This window comes from Bubalus kerabau, chromosome 7 (genome assembly GCF_029407905.1).
Source record: "Bubalus kerabau isolate K-KA32 ecotype Philippines breed swamp buffalo chromosome 7, PCC_UOA_SB_1v2, whole genome shotgun sequence".
Lineage (NCBI taxonomy): Eukaryota > Metazoa > Chordata > Mammalia > Artiodactyla > Bovidae > Bubalus > Bubalus kerabau.
The window spans coordinates 118,726,543-118,743,760 of record NC_073630.1 but is presented as its reverse complement, the minus strand read 5'-3'; the positions used below and the strand labels follow the sequence as shown (position 1 = coordinate 118,743,760).

Here is a 17,218-nt window from a genome sequence, read left to right as displayed (position 1 = left end):
GGGTCCCACTCTGCAACCCCACAGACAATATAATCTGCCAGTCTCCTCTGTCCATGGAACTCTACAAGCAAGAATACTGGAATGGGTTGCCATTCCCTCCTCCAGGGACGGTCCGGACACAGGGAATAAACCCAGATCTCCCACATTGCAGGCAGATTCTTCACCGTCTGAGCCACCAGGGAAGCCGTAACAGGACCATACTTGGTACCAAGTCATTATGGTCCATCCCAACCCAGTGACTTGGTAACTCCTTCCCTACAACCCTTTTGTGGATCCTGACCCAGTGAGGGAAGTGGATGGGAGGCAAAGCAGGAAGGGGATACAGAGGGACAAGTGGCCAGAGTTTGGGAGGAGACTTTAGGGTTAATGTGTCCAAATAGCGGCAGGAACCAACACCAGCCAACAAAGCAAAGGGCTCAAAAGGAGCTGGGGACGGGTGTGCCCAATGGGGTGGAGGGGGAACAGAGGTCAAAATGAACCAAGGTAGGGGACTGACACCAGAGCCCTCACAGAGGCCTGGCAGGTGATGGCCAGCTGAGCTACTGGAAGAGTTCGCACTCTGTTCCACTGATCACACAATCCCCTGGTAGCTCAACCAGGAAGCAGCTAACAAAACCTGGACAAAACAGAATCCCCTCTCTCTTCCCCCAAGTAGCTCCTCCATGTCGGTCCCCACTGCATCTCTCCCCCACCAGGTCCCTTCAAAATAACCCCAAGAAGTGTGAGTCCGTCCTCTCTCCCTACCTCACCACCGCCCAGAAAAGTCTCCAAGTCCACTGAGTGCCACCAAGAGACATCCAAAGCACATTCACTGCCAAAGCAGGTCAAGCACTGTCGTAAATCAGGGAGGGGACAGGATCCCAGGGATTCTGATGCAGGAAGGCCCACTGGGGAGGGTCCCAAGAAGGCTGCCATTGTGGGCTTCCCTGGTGGCTCAGCTGGTAAAGCCTGCAACGCGGGAGACATGGGTTGCATCCCTGGGTTGGAAAGATTCCCTGGAGAAAGGAAAGGCTACCCACTCCAGTATTCTTGGGCTTCCCTTGTGGCTCAGCTGGTAAAGAATCTGCCTGCAATGCAGGAGACCTGGGTTCAATCCCTAGGTTGGGAAGATCCCCTGGAGAAAGGAAAGGGTACCCACTCCAGTGGGTATTAATCATGAACTCCTTTTTGCCAAATTCAGACTTAAATTGAAGAAAGTAGGGAAAACCACTAGACCATTCAGGTATGACCTAAATCAAATCCCTTATGATTATACAGTGGAACTGAGAAATAGATTTAAGGGACTAGATCTGATAGACAGAGTGCCTGATGAACTATGGACTGAGGTTCGTGACATTGTACAGGAGACAGGGATCAAAACCATCCCCAAGAAAAAGAAATGCAAAAAGCTAAATGGCTGTCTGAGGAGGCCTTACAAATAGCTCTGAAAAGAAGAGAAGTGAAAAGCAAATGAGAAAAGGAAAGATATACCCATTTGAATGCAGAGTTCCAAAGAATAGTAAGGAGGGATAAGAAAGCCTTCCTCAGTGATCAATGCAAGGAAAAAAAAAAGCAAGAAATGCAAGAAAATTAGAGATACCAAGGGAACATTTCATGCAAACGTGGGCTCAATAAAGGACAGAAGTGGTATGGACCTGAAAGGTTGTTGTTGAATCACATAAAGATGCCGGGATTCTTTGCCCCCGGAGGAGAAGAATTCAATCCGGGGCCAGAGACGAGGCTTGATCGCTCAGAGCTTTTGTGTAATTAAGTTTTATTAAAGTATAAAGGAGATAGAGAAAGCTTCTGACATAGGCATCAGAAGGGGCAGAATGAGTACCCCCCTGCTAGTCTTCAGCTGGATGTTATATAGTCACTAGCAGTCTGTTAATGAAAGAAAGGAATGTCTTAAAACTCAGAATAGCACCAGACCCCTCACCCATAAGATGCATTTTGGGATAATCTTGGCACCAAATGGTTTATCCTGGGCCATAAAATGATTAACTTGAATCTTGAAGAAGGGCAGACCACCATACAAATAGTTTCATTTACAGAGATTAGGCGAACAATATCTGAGTATAACATACTGGTTTATCAAGTAGGTTCTGAGCCAAGAGGCAGAACCGACTTGAAGACAGAGTTTGGGGTAAATGCATAGTACATTAGCATAGCTTAAGACAAACATTTCCATAAGAAAAAGGCATTGGTTATCTCTAGGTTTGAGAATAGCTAACATCAGGTGAAACCAGGTGTCATTATGGCAAAGCAGTATTTTAAGAGAAACTTCCTTTTAAATTTGTATAGAGAAGAAAAAAATATCACTAGTTTGTTTCCTCCTGCCACTTAAGAGAGATAAAAATGTCTGACACTTGCAGGCTATTTCCTCTGTTTGGAGACCCTGGCCTTCCTGCCTGTTACCATCTCAGACCTAACAGGAGCAGAAGATATTAAGAAGAAGTGGCAAGAATACACAGAAGAACTGTACAAAAAAGATCTTCATGACCCAAATGATCTCAATGGTGTGATCACTCACCTAGAGCCAGACATCCAGGAATGTGAAGTCAAGTGGGCCTTAGGAAGCATTGCTACGAACAAAGCTAGTGGAGGTGATGGAATTCCAGTTGAGGTATATCAAATCCTAAAAGATGATGCTGTGAAAGTGCTGCACTCAATATGCCACCAAATTAGGAAAACTCAGCAGTGGCCACAGGACTGGAAAAGGTCAGTTTTCATTCCAATCCCAAAGAAAGGCAATGCCAAAGAATGCTCAAACTACCACACAATTGCATTCATCTCACACGCTAGTAAAGTAATGCTCAAAATTCTCCAAGCCAGGCTTCAGCAATATGTGAACCGTGAACTTCCAGATGCTCAAGCTGGTTTTAGAAAAAGCAGAGGAACCAGAGATCAAATTGCCACCATCCATTGGATCATCGAAAAAGCAAGAGAGTTCCAGAAAAACATCTATTTCTGTTTTATTGACTATGCCAAAGCCTTTGACTGTGTGGATCACAATAAACTGTGGAAAATTCTTCAAGAGATGGGAATACCAGACCACCTGACCTGCCTCTTGAGAAACCTATATGCAGGTCAGGAAGCAACAGTTAGAACTGGACATGGAACAACAGACTGGTTCCAAACAGGGAAAGAAGTATGTCAAGGCTGTATATTGTCACCCTGCTTATTTAACTTATATGCAGAGTACATCATGAGAAACACTGGGCTGGAGGAAGCACAAGCTGGAATCAAGATTGCCGGGAGAAATATCAGTAACCTCAGATATGCAGATGACACCACCCTTATGGCAGAAAGTGAAGAGGAACTAAAAAGCCTCTTGATGAAAGTGAAAGAGAAGAGTGAAGAAGTTGGCTTAAAGCTCAACATTCAGAAAACGAAGATCATGGCATCTGGTCCCATCACTTCATGGCAAATAGATAGGGAAACAGTGGAAACAGTGTCAGACTTTATTTTGGGGGGCTCCAAAATCACTGCAGATGGTGATTGCAGCCATGAAATTAAAAGACGCTTACTCCTTGGAAGGAAAGTAATGACCAACCTAGACGCATATTCAAAAGCAGAGACATTACTTTGCCAACAAAGGGCCATCTAGTCAAGGCTATGGTTTTCCCAGTGGTCATGTATGGATGTGAGAGTTGGACTGTGAAGAATGGTGAGAGCCAAAGAATTGATGCTTTTGAACTGTGGTGTTGGAGAAGACTGTTGAGAGTCCCTTGGACTGCAAGGAGATCCAACCAGTCCATCCTAAAGGAAATCAGTCCTGGGTGTTCATTGGAAGGACTGATATTGAAGCTGAAACTCCAATACTTTGGCCACGTCATGCAAAGAGTTGACTCATTTGAAAAGACCCTGATTCTGGGAGGGATTGGGGGCAGAGGAGAAGGGGATGACAGAGGATGAGATGGCAGGATGGCATCACCGACTCAATGGACATGAGCTTGAGTAAACTCCAGGAGTTGGTGATGGACAAGGAGGTCTGGTGTGCTGCAGTCCATGGGGTCACAAAGAGTGGGACAGGATTGAGCGACTGAAATGACTGAGTGACTGACCCACTTCAGTATTCTGGCCTGGAGAATTCCAGAGAATTCCTGGAGAAGGGAAAGGCTACCAGCTCCTCCAGTCTTCTTGGGTTTCCCTGCTGGCTCAGCTGGTAAAGAATCCTCCTGCAAAGCGGGAGAGCTGGGTTCCATCCCTGGGTTGGGAAAATCCCCTGGAAAAGGGAAAGGCTACCCACTCCAGTATTCTGGCCCGGAGAATTCTGGCCTGGTTGCAAAGAGTCGGAAAGGACTGAGCGACTTTCAGTTTCATTTTCCAGCAGCCTGGGCTCGCCCAGGCGTCCTGCGTTTCCCGGGTGACAGGGCGCAGCGGAGGCCGCGATGACGTCAGGTCCGGGGACGACCCGGAAGGACTGTCTGCGGCTGCGCGCGCGCGCGCGCCCTCCCCTGCCTCTAGGATCTGGGTGGATCTCCACTGGACCAGCGTTGGGAGCCTGTGGTGTGTTCGCTGGGCCCTGCGGTGGTCGCGATCGTAGGGTCTTGGCGACATCTGAAGGTCCAGTCCGCCTTTGCCCAGAGGGTACGAGGGGGCGGCGCGTGCAAAGGGTGGGGTGGGGTGGGGGGGCAACCGCGTCTTCTTGCGGAACTGCTGGGCGCAGAGGCTGCGAGGGTCGGCGGCCGGGCGGGTAAACCCGCGAGATGTATCGAGGAGTTCAGACACTTGTCCCCTGAGGTCAGCGGACAGCTGTCACTTAGCGGCGGGAGCATGGTCGGGTCTGCATGTTAGGGTCCCTTCTGAAATTGTCTGAAAGCGACTGTTGCGCCCCCCAAATGGTATAGATGCCTCCCCCGCCCCAAATGGTGTAGACGTTCCCTTCCGTGCCTGGAACTGCTCTAGGTGCCCGGCGAGTGGTAACAGCCTTCTGGCCGTGCAGGATCCGCCTTGCCCGTGTTTCACCACCCCAGCCAGGTGCAGTGACTTTGCCGAGTTCGCGCCACGCCTAAGCTCTGTAGTTGGGATCTGGCGCCAGGCGTCTGGCTTCAGATGCCTGTGTGTAGCATCATGCGGTGATGTCGGCGGCTGCAGGTGGCCTTTGAAGGCTTAGGATTCTGGAGTTTGGACCGAGGTCGTTAAGGCCCTGCACAATCAACTAACACATTGACCTTCAGCACCTGGAAGGTGAGAGTACAGATTGCGCTGGGGTTCCTAGCATCTGGGAGTCCGCTGCTCCGCCCACCCTCAGTATTTGCTCAATACCTGGAGGTTGTAAGATTTCTTGGGCTCAAAGAGAAAGGATAGGATTTGTTCAGTATTAGAGAGGAGCAGTGAGGGAGAGGCTTGGTAACTAATTGGATTCTGGGACAGGGGGGAGAGAGAACTTGAGGGCTGGCACTTGGGTTTATACATCAACTATCTGTATAAAAAATGTTTTATAGTTTTCTGAGTATAAATTTTACACTTCTTTTGTTGAATTTATTTCCAAGTATTTTTATTATTTTTGATGCTGTTATAGATAGAATTGTTTTCTTAATTTCATTTTTGAGTTGTTTACCGTTAGTGTATAGAAATCAGCTGAGTTTTGCTCCCTGATCTTGTCCCCTGCAAACTGGCTAGACTGATTTATTAATTCTAATAGTTTTTTAGTGGATTCCTTAGGAATTTCTGTACAAAATCATGTCATCTGCAGAGAGAGATAGGTTTCTAATCTGGATGCCTTTTATATCATTTCTTGCTTAATTGCATTGGCTAGCACCTCCGGTACAGTGTTGACTAGAAGTGGTAGAGTGGACATCCTTGTCTTGTTCCTAATTTTAGGGGAAAGGCATTCAATCTTTTATATTTAAGGACAAGGATAGCTAGAGGGTTTTCGTAGATGTCTTTTATCAGGTTCAATAGTTTTATCAAAGTATTTCTAGTTTGTTGAGTTTTTATCATGAAAGGGTGTCTGGTTCTGTCTCATGCTTTTCTTCATCTGTTGATATGATCATGTACTTTTTGTCCATCTGTTTTGTTGATATGCTGTATTACATGAACCGATTTTCAAATGTTGAGTCAGCCTTACATTCCTGGGATATATTTCATGTGGTGGTGATATATAATCTTATAATATGTTGCTGGATTCACTTTGCAAGGTTTATTGAGAATTTTTACTTTTATATTCACGAGGGATATTAGTCTTCAGTTTTCTTGTCATACCTTTGGTTTGGTTTCAATGTAATGCTGGTTTAATGGAGTACTTTATAGGTGTGTTCCCTCCTCTTCTATTTTTTTTTTGTAAGAGTGCATAAATTTTAGTTTTTCTTCTTTAAATATTTGGTAGAATCCACATTGGAAGCCCTCTGGCTTTTCTTTGTGGGTGTTGATTCCTAATTCAGTCTCGTCTTTATGGATCCTATCACATGTTCCATTTCTCCTTCAGTCTCATCTTTATGGATCTGATCACATGTTCCATTTCTCCATGCGTCAGTTTTGGTAGATTGTGTCTTTCTGGGAACTTGTCAGTTTCACGGAAGTTATCTAGCTTATTGGCATACAGTTCATAGTATTCCCTTAGAATCCTTTTTATTTCTTTAAGGTTGGTAGTAATAGTCCATCTTTGGTCCCTCAAGTTAATAATTTGTGTTTTCCCTCTTTTTTTTTTTACTGGGTCAATCAAGCTAAAAGTCTGTCAATCTTGTCAGTCTTTTCAATAAACCAACGTTTGTTTTTGTCCCTTTTCTGATTTCTAGTCCATACATTTTGCTCTAATGTTTTGTCTGTTTCCTTTCTGCTTGCTCTGGATTTAGTCTGTGGTTCTTTCTCAGCATCTTTGTTTAAAAAAAATGTTTACTTGTTTTTGGCTGCGTGTCTCTTAGCTGCGGCATTTAGGATCTAGCCCCCTGACTGGGATTGGACCCGTTCCCCTCACACCAGGAGCACAGAGTCTTAGCCGCTGGGCCACCAGGGAAGTCCTCTCAGCATCTTAAAGTGGTTGCTAAAGAGCTTGCCCAGGGCTCGTGTTCTGCAGAGTTCAGATCCCTCTTCTGCCACTTCTCGGTGGTGGGAGCTTGCAAAAGACAGCGAGCTTCTCTGAACTGGGGTTCTTGCATCTTTTGAGAGGGACAGCAGTTCTTGGCCCGCAGTTTAAGGGATGAAATAAGCTGCTGTCTGTTGAGGGCACAGTCACTTTCACACAAAGTGAACAAGTCGCTCAGTCATGTCCGACTCTTTGCGATTTCATGGACTGTCGCCTGCCAGGCTCCAGATGGAGTTCTCTAGGCCAGAATACTGGAGTGGGTGGCCATTCCCTCCTCCAGGGGATCTTCCCAACACAGGGATGGAATCCATTCCCTTCTCCAGGGGATCTTTCTAGCCCAGGGATCGAACCCAGGTCTCCTGCACTGCAGGTGGATTCGTTATTGTCTGAGCCACCAGGGAAGCCCTCTGACACACAAGCAGGTCTTCAAATGTGCCCTGCGGATCTTTCCCCTCTCGCCCAGAAGACACAAGGGTCTCACCAGCAAGAGGGACCACTTTTCCATCGTGTGCCAACAGTGTTGACCGTCAAGCTCAGAGTTCGACCTCCCAGACTATCCTAATGTTTAACTACAGGATGTAAATGTTCTCATGGACCTTAAAGAGTTGCCCTGGGGGTCCAACCCAGGACTCTGCTCTCTGGGTGTCTCTCTAGGTCTTTGTTCACAAGCCCTCCCATCCGTGCCTTCATTGACCCAGACACTTGAAAAGGAGCTAGTCTGCTCAGAAAATTCCAGAATGATCCTTTGGTCAAGAGAGCTAGGTTGCTTTGTTAGTGGGAATCCAGATGCTTCTGTGTCAAGTAGAGTGACAGACTCTGCAGACGTCCCCCGTCCAGGTGGGCTCAAGGGGACTCCAGGGGTGTGGCTGGAGCAGGACGGCCAGCACTGGTTGGACTCTGGGGCGAGGCTTCCCGGGCTGTGGGGCTGGTGGCCCTGGGCCGGTGAGGCGTCCTGTGGCCACGCTGAGTGCTTCACAGCCCCGGCCACAGGGCTGCCCTTTGCCCCCGTCTGACTCCTGGTCACTTCGGTGCAGGAGCGGAACCCAGAGCACTCGCCGCACCCCCCCTCCTGGGAGAGTGGACGCCAGCTGTGCGGGGTCGTCCCAGCTGCCCTCCCTTCACGATCAGAGCTCGTCTGTCTGTCTTTCACATCCCGCGGCACGTCTGCCCTTGTTGGTGATGGCGTGAGAAGGACACGCACTGACTGGGGCTGCGTGTCTGCACAGGTGGTGGCTGGGAGTGATGGCGCCCCTCAGGGAGAGGAGCGATGACCCCGTGCTGCCGGACCCGCCCCCGGGGCCCCTGCACGTGGCCCGCGCCCGCGCTTCATTCCCCTGGAAGGAGCTGGCACTGTTCTGGGAGGGCGAGGACACGCTGCGCTTCAAGGTGAGGCTGGGCTGGTGGCCGCTGGGTGCCTTGGTGGCACGCGGGGAGGGGGCTCTGCTGAGCTTCTGGTTCATCTGCAGAAAGATGGAGCCCGGAATGAATGGACACAGACTGGGCTTCCTAAGCCTGGTGCCCTCTGCCCTCCCCTGAGAAGGCCTCTCATCTCTGTCCCTGTGTTTCTGGGTTAGACTGCCCAGCAGAGGCAGCCCATGGCCTTGAGGAAACCATATAAGCCAGAGCTCAGTGAAAAAATTCTGTATTTTGCCTCCAAATCCACTATTCCCCGCCTGCTGCGTTTCCAGAAAGCCATCTTCTCGGCTCTGGAGAACGACCCCCTCTTCGCCCATCCCCGTGGCAGCCGGCTCTCGGTGGAGAAGTACCAGGAGCTGAACTTCCTGCGCTGTAAGAGGGTCTTCGAGTACGACTTCCTCCCCGTGGGGGACATGCCGGGCAGCCTGCCGAGGGTCCTGGCACTGATCGAATGCCTGGGCATGTACGACTGGTCCCTGGCCGTCAAGTTCTTCCTGCACGTGCTGGTGAGTCACCCTGGGAGGGGGCCGCTCTCACCCCGCGCTCGGGGCTGAACACTAAGCTGTCCACTGAACCTGAGATACACTTGGCAGTTGCCTTTGTGGTTCCTGGTTGGCAGTGTTTGCCCGCTTTATGAGACTTAATGCATTTGGGAAGTGTTCATTTAAAGAGATTTCTAGAAAATGATAAAGGAAACCGAGACAGAGGGACTTCCCTGCTGGTCCAGTGGCTAAGACTCCGCGTTCTCAGTGCATGGGGCCCTGAGTCTCATGGCTGGTCAGAAACTAGATTCCCGCAAGCCACAGCTAAGAGTTTGCGTGCTGCACCGAAATAAAGAAAAAGAGAGAGAGAAAAAAGAAATTTTATGCAAAACAAAAGCAGAGATGAAAATATGTAGGTAGACCTTGTGACTTGTAATGAGAAGCCCAGTTTTTCTCAGCTGTTTATGCAGATTTGCACACGTCAGTCCTTGAATAACGCAGTGCAGTTAAAACTCCATAGAAATAGCAGCTCTGGGACTTTTATAAATGGAAGGAAGGGAAGGAGGGAAAATAGGTCAAAGGTGAGGCCTGGGTTTCCGCCTTTTCGATATGCAGGTGGAGATGAACTTGGGAAGGTGGTGTCGTCTACGTGCTGTCTGAAGGAAAGGTGGGCTCACCTTGCCCATCCCATACTCTCACCCCCCACCCAACTCCCACCTCCTTGCTGTTCACGGACCACCTCCTGGTCCTGTTCAGTGCATGTTAATGGCTTGCAACGAGGACCCGGGTCTCGTGACTCTGTGAGCTCAAGGCCAGGCAGCTGAATCCCAGGGGCTGTCCTGGGCCGTGGACCCCAGTGCTGCTTTGTCTTGGAAGCTGGAGCCCTTGCTGGGGGCTGGTGTGGTGCCGGGTGTGTGTGTGTGTATGTGTGTGTGTGTCGGGGTGGGGAGTGGGGTTAAGTCCCAGGGTGGCAGCAGCCTTAGCTTCCCCCTGTTTCCATGGTGATGTTGTGTTTTCAGACTTTTGGATCGGCCATTTACAGCTCTGGTTCCGAACGGCACCTCAAGTACCTTCCAAAGATCTTCAGTTTGGAGGTTAGCTGGCGCTCATGGGTGACCTCGGGTCCTCTTACGTGTTCTTCTTGGAGATGTGTGGAGAGGGCACCCTGCCGCAGAGGGTCTCCAGGTGGGGGGCCGCTCCTCCTTTCATGCTGTTCTGGGGCTGCTCACCAAATAGTTCATGCTGTTCTTTCCCAAACTGGGGTGTGCCAGATTCCCAGCACGATAGGAGCTGAGCTTTTTCTTATCGAGGAAGTGCCTTTCTTTTCTTCTGACGCCTGAGAGCTGCTCTTAGCCACTGTGCTGACTTAGAGAGGCCCCCAGCAGCCCACTTGCCAACTGCCCTCCTGGGTGGGAGCCGCAGCCAGCGTCTCGCATGGCAGGCTGGCTCAGTGAGCCCTCTGGGCGTCAGGCAGGAAATGGAGACTTGGGGCTTTGCTCGGTGGTCTAGGCCGTAAAGGAAGCCTGGTGGCAGGGTCCCTCCAGGAAGGTGCAGAGAGGACCTTTTCACCTGACCTCATTTTGTGTTTCCATGCTAGATTTTTGGATGTTTTGCTCTGACGGAAGTGAGTCATGGGAGTAACACCAAGGGCATACGCACGACTGCTCACTACGACCCCAGCACCCAGGTAGGTGATACCCGCCCTTCTGTCTCCAGGCTTCGAGCATGTGAAACATGGTGTTGTCACATAATTAGACCAAGAAACCTGGCTCTTGCCTAAATGTACACCGAGATCCATCACGTTGTGAACAGTAGAGCTTAGGAGATAAAGGTTGTGAGTGGTGAAACCTGGTCATACCTAGAAGCCTGCTGTGGTTTGGATTTGGCTAGGATGTGAGAGTGGTGAGGGCACAGGCTGTCTTTTTATAAAATCTGTTTGTTTACCAGGTTTGTTTGGCATGCGATTAGTGAGCAGTGCCAGCCGCTCTTGCTTTATAGGACAAACAAGGAAGGTTCGACTTGACCCTCATCCCTCTCTAGCAGCCTGTCTGGTGCTAGGCTCTCTGGACAGCAGCCCAGCCCCTCTGGTCCTGGGGCCGCTCCTGCACCCGTGGACTCTCCGTGGCACCTGTGTGGTTGGCCCCGCTCCCCACACTGTGCACTGAAGGCTGCTCTGTGCAGGCTCGCTCCTTAGTGCCGTGGGGACCCGGCAGTCCTCGGGGAGGGAACACGTATTCTGTGAGCAGACAGGGGCGTGGTGTGTCGGCTGGTTTGTGCTGTGGAGGGCAGCGGGGGGCGGGGGAGAGGGCGGGGCGTGCGGGGGACCCATGGCTTCTGCCGCTCCCCGTCCTGCGGCCCCTCTGCCATCACTGGCGTTGGGCTCCTTGGCCCCCACGTCTCCCAGATGGCCACATCCTCCTGCCCCTTCCTCACGGGTCCAGTGTCTGCGGCCCTTCCCCCGACTGGTCCATGTGGTTTGGCCGAGTCGCGTGCAGAAGGGTGAAGCCCTGCCCCGTGTGTCTGCTCACCGTGAGTTTATTCATGGGACAGGTGAGCTGTGTGTACTGGGGGCACTGTGGGCAGGGGGCTCAAGAGGATGAACCTGAGAAGCCCCTGGAAGAACAGGGGCGGTGGGGGCGTGGGTCGCAGTGTGTGCCCTGCAGGCTGCTGGTGGTGCCTGGGAGCAGAGGCGAGGGTCCGCCACACCCCAGGGCTGAGAGCAAGGTGTGTGGCCTCTTGGTATCCTTGTTGTTCAGTCGCTCAGTCGTGTCCGACGCTGTGACCCCACGGACTGCAGCACGCCCAGCCTCCCTGTCCATCACCAACTCCTGGAGCTTACTCAAACTCACGTCCATTGAGTCAGTGATGCCATCCAACCATCTCATCCTCTGTCGTCCCCTTCTCCTCCTGCCTTGAATCTTTCCCAGCATCAGGGTCTTTTCCAATGAGTCAGCTCTTCGCATCAGGTGGCCAAAGTATTGGAGCTTCAGCTTCAGCGTCAGTCCTTCCAATGAGTATTCAGGGTTGATTTCCTTTAGGGTTGACTTGCCTTGATCTCCGGAGAAGGCAATGGCACCCCACTCCAGTACTGTTGCCTGGAAAATCCCATGGACAGAGGAGCCTTATAGGCTGCAGTTCAAGGGGTCGCCAAGAGTCGGACATGACTGGGCGACTTCACTTTTACTTTTCACTTTCGTGCATTGGAGAAAGAAATGGCAACCCACTCCAGTATTCTTGCCTGGAGAATCCCTGGGATGGGGCAGCCTGGTGGGCTGCCGTCTATGGGGTCATACAGAGTCGGACACGACTGAAGTGACTTAGCAGCAGTAGCCCAGCAGCCTTGATCTCCTTGCAGTCCAAGGGACTGTTGTTTAAGCCATGAGATATCTTTATATGCACCTGAGTCTTTCTGGCTGTCAGCCTTCCTTTTCGCTCAGCTCACTGGTGTCCCTGGGCTCTCAGTGCTGGGCTGGGGGATGGGGAGGCCCTTCCTGACTCTGCAGAGGGAGGGTGGTACCTCCGTGGCCTCGGGGCCTGGGTGAAACTCAGTTACCTGCGAGGCTGTTGCTTCTGACTCTCTTCCTCTTGGCGTTGGTCCTTAAATGAAGATCAGCTGAGGTTAGGAGCCCCGAGCCTCCTGCAGGCTTTTTGCTGAGCACCCTACTGTGTACTCAGCACTGCTGCGAGAGACAGCTCCTGGCCGCTAACATGCCGGCGGGACTCTTATGCTGAAGGGGAGACGCAGTCCCGTCACCAGCACGGAACTTTTATGCTGGAGGGGAGACGCAGTCCCGTCACCAGCGGGGAGAAACTGGCTGGGCCAGGGGCTGTGGGGCAGGGATGGGATGGGACCGGCATGACCGATCCCATCTGGGAGTGTCACTACCTGATGTCACTTCTGTTGAGTGACAAGAAGGAGATGCAGCGTGTCGATGGGGAGGAGAGAGCAGTGGTGTGCGCTCGAGGGAGCCAGCTGGCTGGTTGACGCCCACAAGCAGGTGGGACCTCCCTGGGGGCGGGCCTCAGCCCTGCTTCCCTCTGCTCCCTGCTGCCTCCCCAAGCCCTGGGCCGTGTCCTCAGGGGACCTGTCCCCTCCTGTCTGTTCCTTCTTTAATTCCTGTGCGCGTCCACCCTGTGCTCCTGGACTCCCGGGGAGCTTGTTGGGGGACAAACAGGGTGGGCGAAGGAGCTGAACTTGGTGAATTGGCAGTGGGTGGGGGATTTAGGCAGGCATGAAGCCAAGGAGGGGACCCCCCCGCCCCAATCTGTGCTTGGGGAAGGCTCGCTGAACGGGTGCCCATCTGTGCTTGGGGAAGGCTCACTGAACGGGTGAACTCTACTGGGGTGTTGGCAGCTTGCAGAGTGTTTTACTATTTGCCATGTTGGTCATCATCTTCCACAGGAAGGTTCTTCTTTAAGTCGTAAGACCCAGAATATGCTTTTTTTTTTTTAAATGGGGCTCCCCTTGCCACATAGGAAATAACCTTCCATCGTTTCTTACTCATACCTCCAAGGTTTCGAACAGAGAAGACTGAATGTGTCAAAGAGATGAAGACTCCAGTGTGCGTCAGTCTCTAACGTCCATTTTTTTCCCTCGTGCAGGAATTCATCATCCATTCCCCCGATTTTGAAGCCGCCAAGTTCTGGGTTGGCAACATGGGCAAGACTGCTACCCACGCAGTGGTGTTTGCTCAGCTGTACACACCGGGGGGCCAGTGCCACGGGCTGCACCCCTTTCTCGTCCAGGTAGGGGCAGGTTTCACCCCTGGGGTGGGGAGGTCTGGCCATGTCCAGAGATGTTTTTATCACAGCTGGGGGCAGGGGTGCTTCTGGCATTTTGGGATGCAGACGCATGGTGCATACAGGTCAACACCCCGGAGCGCACAGGACGCCCGCCCCCCACCCCCAGGAAGAATGATCAGCCCCATATGTGAGGCGCTGCCTCTGAGAAACCCCGAGTCCAAGCTCATCTCGGGGAGAGCCTCCATCCTGCTGGATGGCAATGCCCAGGCTCTGGCAGCTGGTCTGAGGGGCTGCAGAAGTTCCGAGATGAAGTCTGACTCGGGGGTTTTCGTGTAGCCCCTTCCCAGGTCACAAATAGAGCCCTGGCTGTTGGGGGTGCCTGGGACAGCCGGCTGGCCCATTCCCCGCTGCCCAGGGTGGCTGCAGCGTCCACAGACCTGGAGCCCCCAAGTTCACCCAGGACCATTGTGCCTGGGTTGACTGGATACCGAATGAAACCCGGCTCCCGCCATTCCCAAACCTGTTCTGACATTTTTATTCTCTGAGACTACTCTGACGGTGGGGAGGCTCTCATGAGAGGAGAAGTCACGTCACATACAAAGGCTTCCCAGGTGGTGCAGCAGTAAGGGATCCGCCTGCCAGCGCAGGAGATGCAGGAGACGTGGGTTGGATCCCTGGGTCGGGAAGAAATGGCAACCCACTCCATTATTCTTGGCTGGAAAATTCCAAGGATAGAGGAGGCCTGCAGGCTATACAGTCCGTGGGGTCGCAAAGAGTCGGACATGACTCAGCGCGCACGGCTAGCCACGTGAAAGTGAACCATTCAGGGCACTGAGCATGTTCTCCATGTCCTACTGTTCTGGTTTCAGAGCGTCTCCTCTTTAGAAGACGCCCACACCCATGCCACATGCCCTCCCTGCCACCTCCTGCCCAGGCCTGGCAGTTGCCTGGCTGCCTTCTGCCTCTGCCTCTGCCTCCGCCGGAACGTTCTGCATGAAAGGAGTCACGCGCTACGTGACCTTTCTGTCCGACCTCATCCCCTTCGCCTGTGTTTGAAGTTTATCCACGTTGCAGCCTGTCCCAGAGCCCCCTTCCTTTCTGAGGCCGAATGACCCACTGCGGCCGGTCCACAGTTGGTGTATCCGTTCCTCCTTTGCTGGACGCTGGGTGCGCTTCACCTTTGGGCTCTTGGGCGTGGTGTTACCGTCAGCGTTCATGAGCACTGTCTGTCTGCACGTGGGTCCTCAGTTTTTTGGGGGGCGGTTTGTACCCAGGAGAAGAATTGCAGGGTCTTATGGTCACCCTGTGTTGAACTTTTTATCGAATCCCATACTGGATGCCAGCATTTTAAACAACCCACCAGCAGGGCTGAGGGATCTGGTTTCTCCACATCCTCACCAACACAGGTTATTATCGTTTTTCTTTTTTTTTAATTTCCGTAACCACCCGAGAGGTTGTGAAGCAGTATCCGGTTGTGGTTTTGATTTGCATTTCCTTAATAACCAACGGTGTGGACCATATTTTCACATTCCAATTGGCCATTTCTGTATCTTTTTGGTAGAAATGTCTGTTCAAATCCTTTGTCCTCTGGAACCAAGCAGGGATGCTGAAAGGAAAGGCTGTTTGCTCAGAGCTGGCTGAACTTGTGCTTGGCAGAGGCTCAGAGGCAGGCGGAGGACTGCACGAGCTTCCTAGTGGAGCAGAGGGTGGCTCAGGGTGCCTGATGGGGGCTGGGGACCCGGTGGGAGCTGGGCACGGCTGCCAGAAGAAGGGGTATCCTGGGTGACTGGTCAGGTGGGGCCTTCCCCGATTGATTCTGTGTTGGAAGCAGGACGACAGTTGGGGAGGCCATCAGTTATGAGTCCCGGCCAGTTGTCTGGCCTTGCTGTGCAGCTCGCTGGGCTCTGCTGTGGGTTGAAGGTCAGAGCGCTGCTTTTCCACGTGGTCTGGTCATTGTCCACGTGTGCATTGAGTCTCTCAGTTCATTTCTAGGTCAGGCGTTTTTGTTGTTGTTGAGTCACGAGGGTTCTTCGTGCACATTCAGCCTTCTCAGACAGATGAAGCGCAAATGTCTCCTCTCCTGTAATTATCTGCACTTTCTCAGTATCGTCTTCTGTGCACTAGGGTGTGAATTCCATGACGTCCAGTTGATCCATTTCCTCCGATGCTCATGCCCTTATTTTTAGTTTATTTGGCCACACCACATGGATTGTGGGATCTCAGTTCCCTGACCGGGGATTGAACCCCGTCCCTCAGCAGGGAACGTGCAGAGTCGTAACCACTGCACCACCAGGGAATTCCTTCGTGTTCTTAGTTTTCAATTTACAGTGATCACCAGCAGACCATGTGTATTTTTTGATACCTGAGGCCACCATACCCTGCTTCTGGAGTATAGATTTGTACCTGGAAACTGGACCCGAAGGCAGCGTCTTCCGGCATTTCTGTCTCTAGACTGTGGAGCTGCGCGTGATGTTCTGCGTTCCCTTACACGTTGCTCTTCAAACCCTCAGTGGGCGTAGTCGCCCTTCCATCCGGCCCATGCCCTCTGTGTACCTAGCATGTCTCCTGTGCGGCCCTGAGGGCAGCATGAGTCCTGTGCTCGTGGAGTTCACCGTCTACTGGGAAAGAGAGGTGGGAACAAGTCATCACAAAAACGGCACTGATGGTAACGAACCCGCCTGCCAGCGCAGGGGATGGAGGAGACACGGTTCGATCCCTGGGTCAGGAAGGGGCCCTGGAGGAGGGCGTGGCAACCCTCTCAGTGTTCCTGCCTGGAGAGTCCCATGGACAGAGGAGCCTGGCGGGCTACAGCCCACGCGCTGGCAGAGTTGCACACGACTGAGAGACTGAACACACACACCCCCGCACACACACACATGCTGTATGTCATTAGGTGATAAGTGGAAGAGTGTAATTTTTTGAAAATGTAACAGAATTAGTTTAATACACTGTAGTGACTTATACTCTCTAGGTACTAATACTCGATTTTCTTTTTTTTTTTTTCTGTAGCAGGAGACAGATTTATTACCTTATGTCCAAGATGTCATCAATTGTAAAATACACAGTTGGTTAGAAAACAGCTTTTTGAGAGAGGGGGCAGAAAAGCAGCCTCGTTAATGGACCCATCAGTTTTAAGACATATTCTGATTGATTAAAATGGGAGCGAGTGTATGTCTTGCAGTGGAGGAAATCCATCACGATACTGCTGGTTCCCACTTGTAAAGCCTCTGCTGGGTGCCAGGCCCCTCCTGAGCTGTTTCACTAAGTCCCTGACTGTTGGCTCCCCCAGAGGCAGACGTTAGTCCCAGTTCATGTTAGGAAACGGGATGGGGAGGGGTCCAGTCACTCTCCCAAGGCCACACAGTCAGGAAGCAGGGCTGGGAAGGCAGGTCCTCTGAATTCCAAAATGCTTTCCCCTGTCAATAGCTTGTTCTACAGGCTAAGGATTCAGAAGTGAGTTCTCTCCAGAAGAACGGTTTGTGCCTGTAATACTTGGAATATACCCTGACTCTTGGCAGGGGGACCAGGAAGGGCAGTGGTAACAGAGTTGTCATCTGATCAGCCTTCA

The 17,218-nt window shown here is 51.8% G+C and overlaps 1 protein-coding gene across 5 annotated transcripts in view; it reads left to right on the top strand.

The window, feature by feature from the left end:
* The first annotated feature begins 4,436 nt into the window (after positions 1–4,436).
* The window catches only part of ACOX3 (acyl-CoA oxidase 3, pristanoyl), a 48,847-nt gene continuing 36,065 nt past the window's right edge, over positions 4,437–17,218 (top strand). For 4 of the 5 annotated variants that reach the window (XR_008717291.1, XM_055589223.1, XM_055589222.1 and 1 more), the window contains exons 1-6: positions 4,437–4,572; positions 8,236–8,395; positions 8,698–8,931; positions 9,927–10,001; positions 10,505–10,594; positions 13,510–13,653. Coding sequence is in view for 4 of the 5 variants with exons in the window: in XM_055589223.1 (XP_055445198.1) it covers positions 8,252–8,395; positions 8,698–8,931; positions 9,927–10,001; positions 10,505–10,594; positions 13,510–13,653 (687 nt within the window). In the remaining variant the exon portion in view is untranslated. Of the gene's footprint in view, positions 4,573–4,958; positions 5,173–8,235; positions 8,396–8,697; positions 8,932–9,926; positions 10,002–10,504; positions 10,595–13,509; positions 13,654–17,218 lie in introns of all 5 variants that reach the window. The other variant, XM_055589221.1, reaches the window with a different exon arrangement.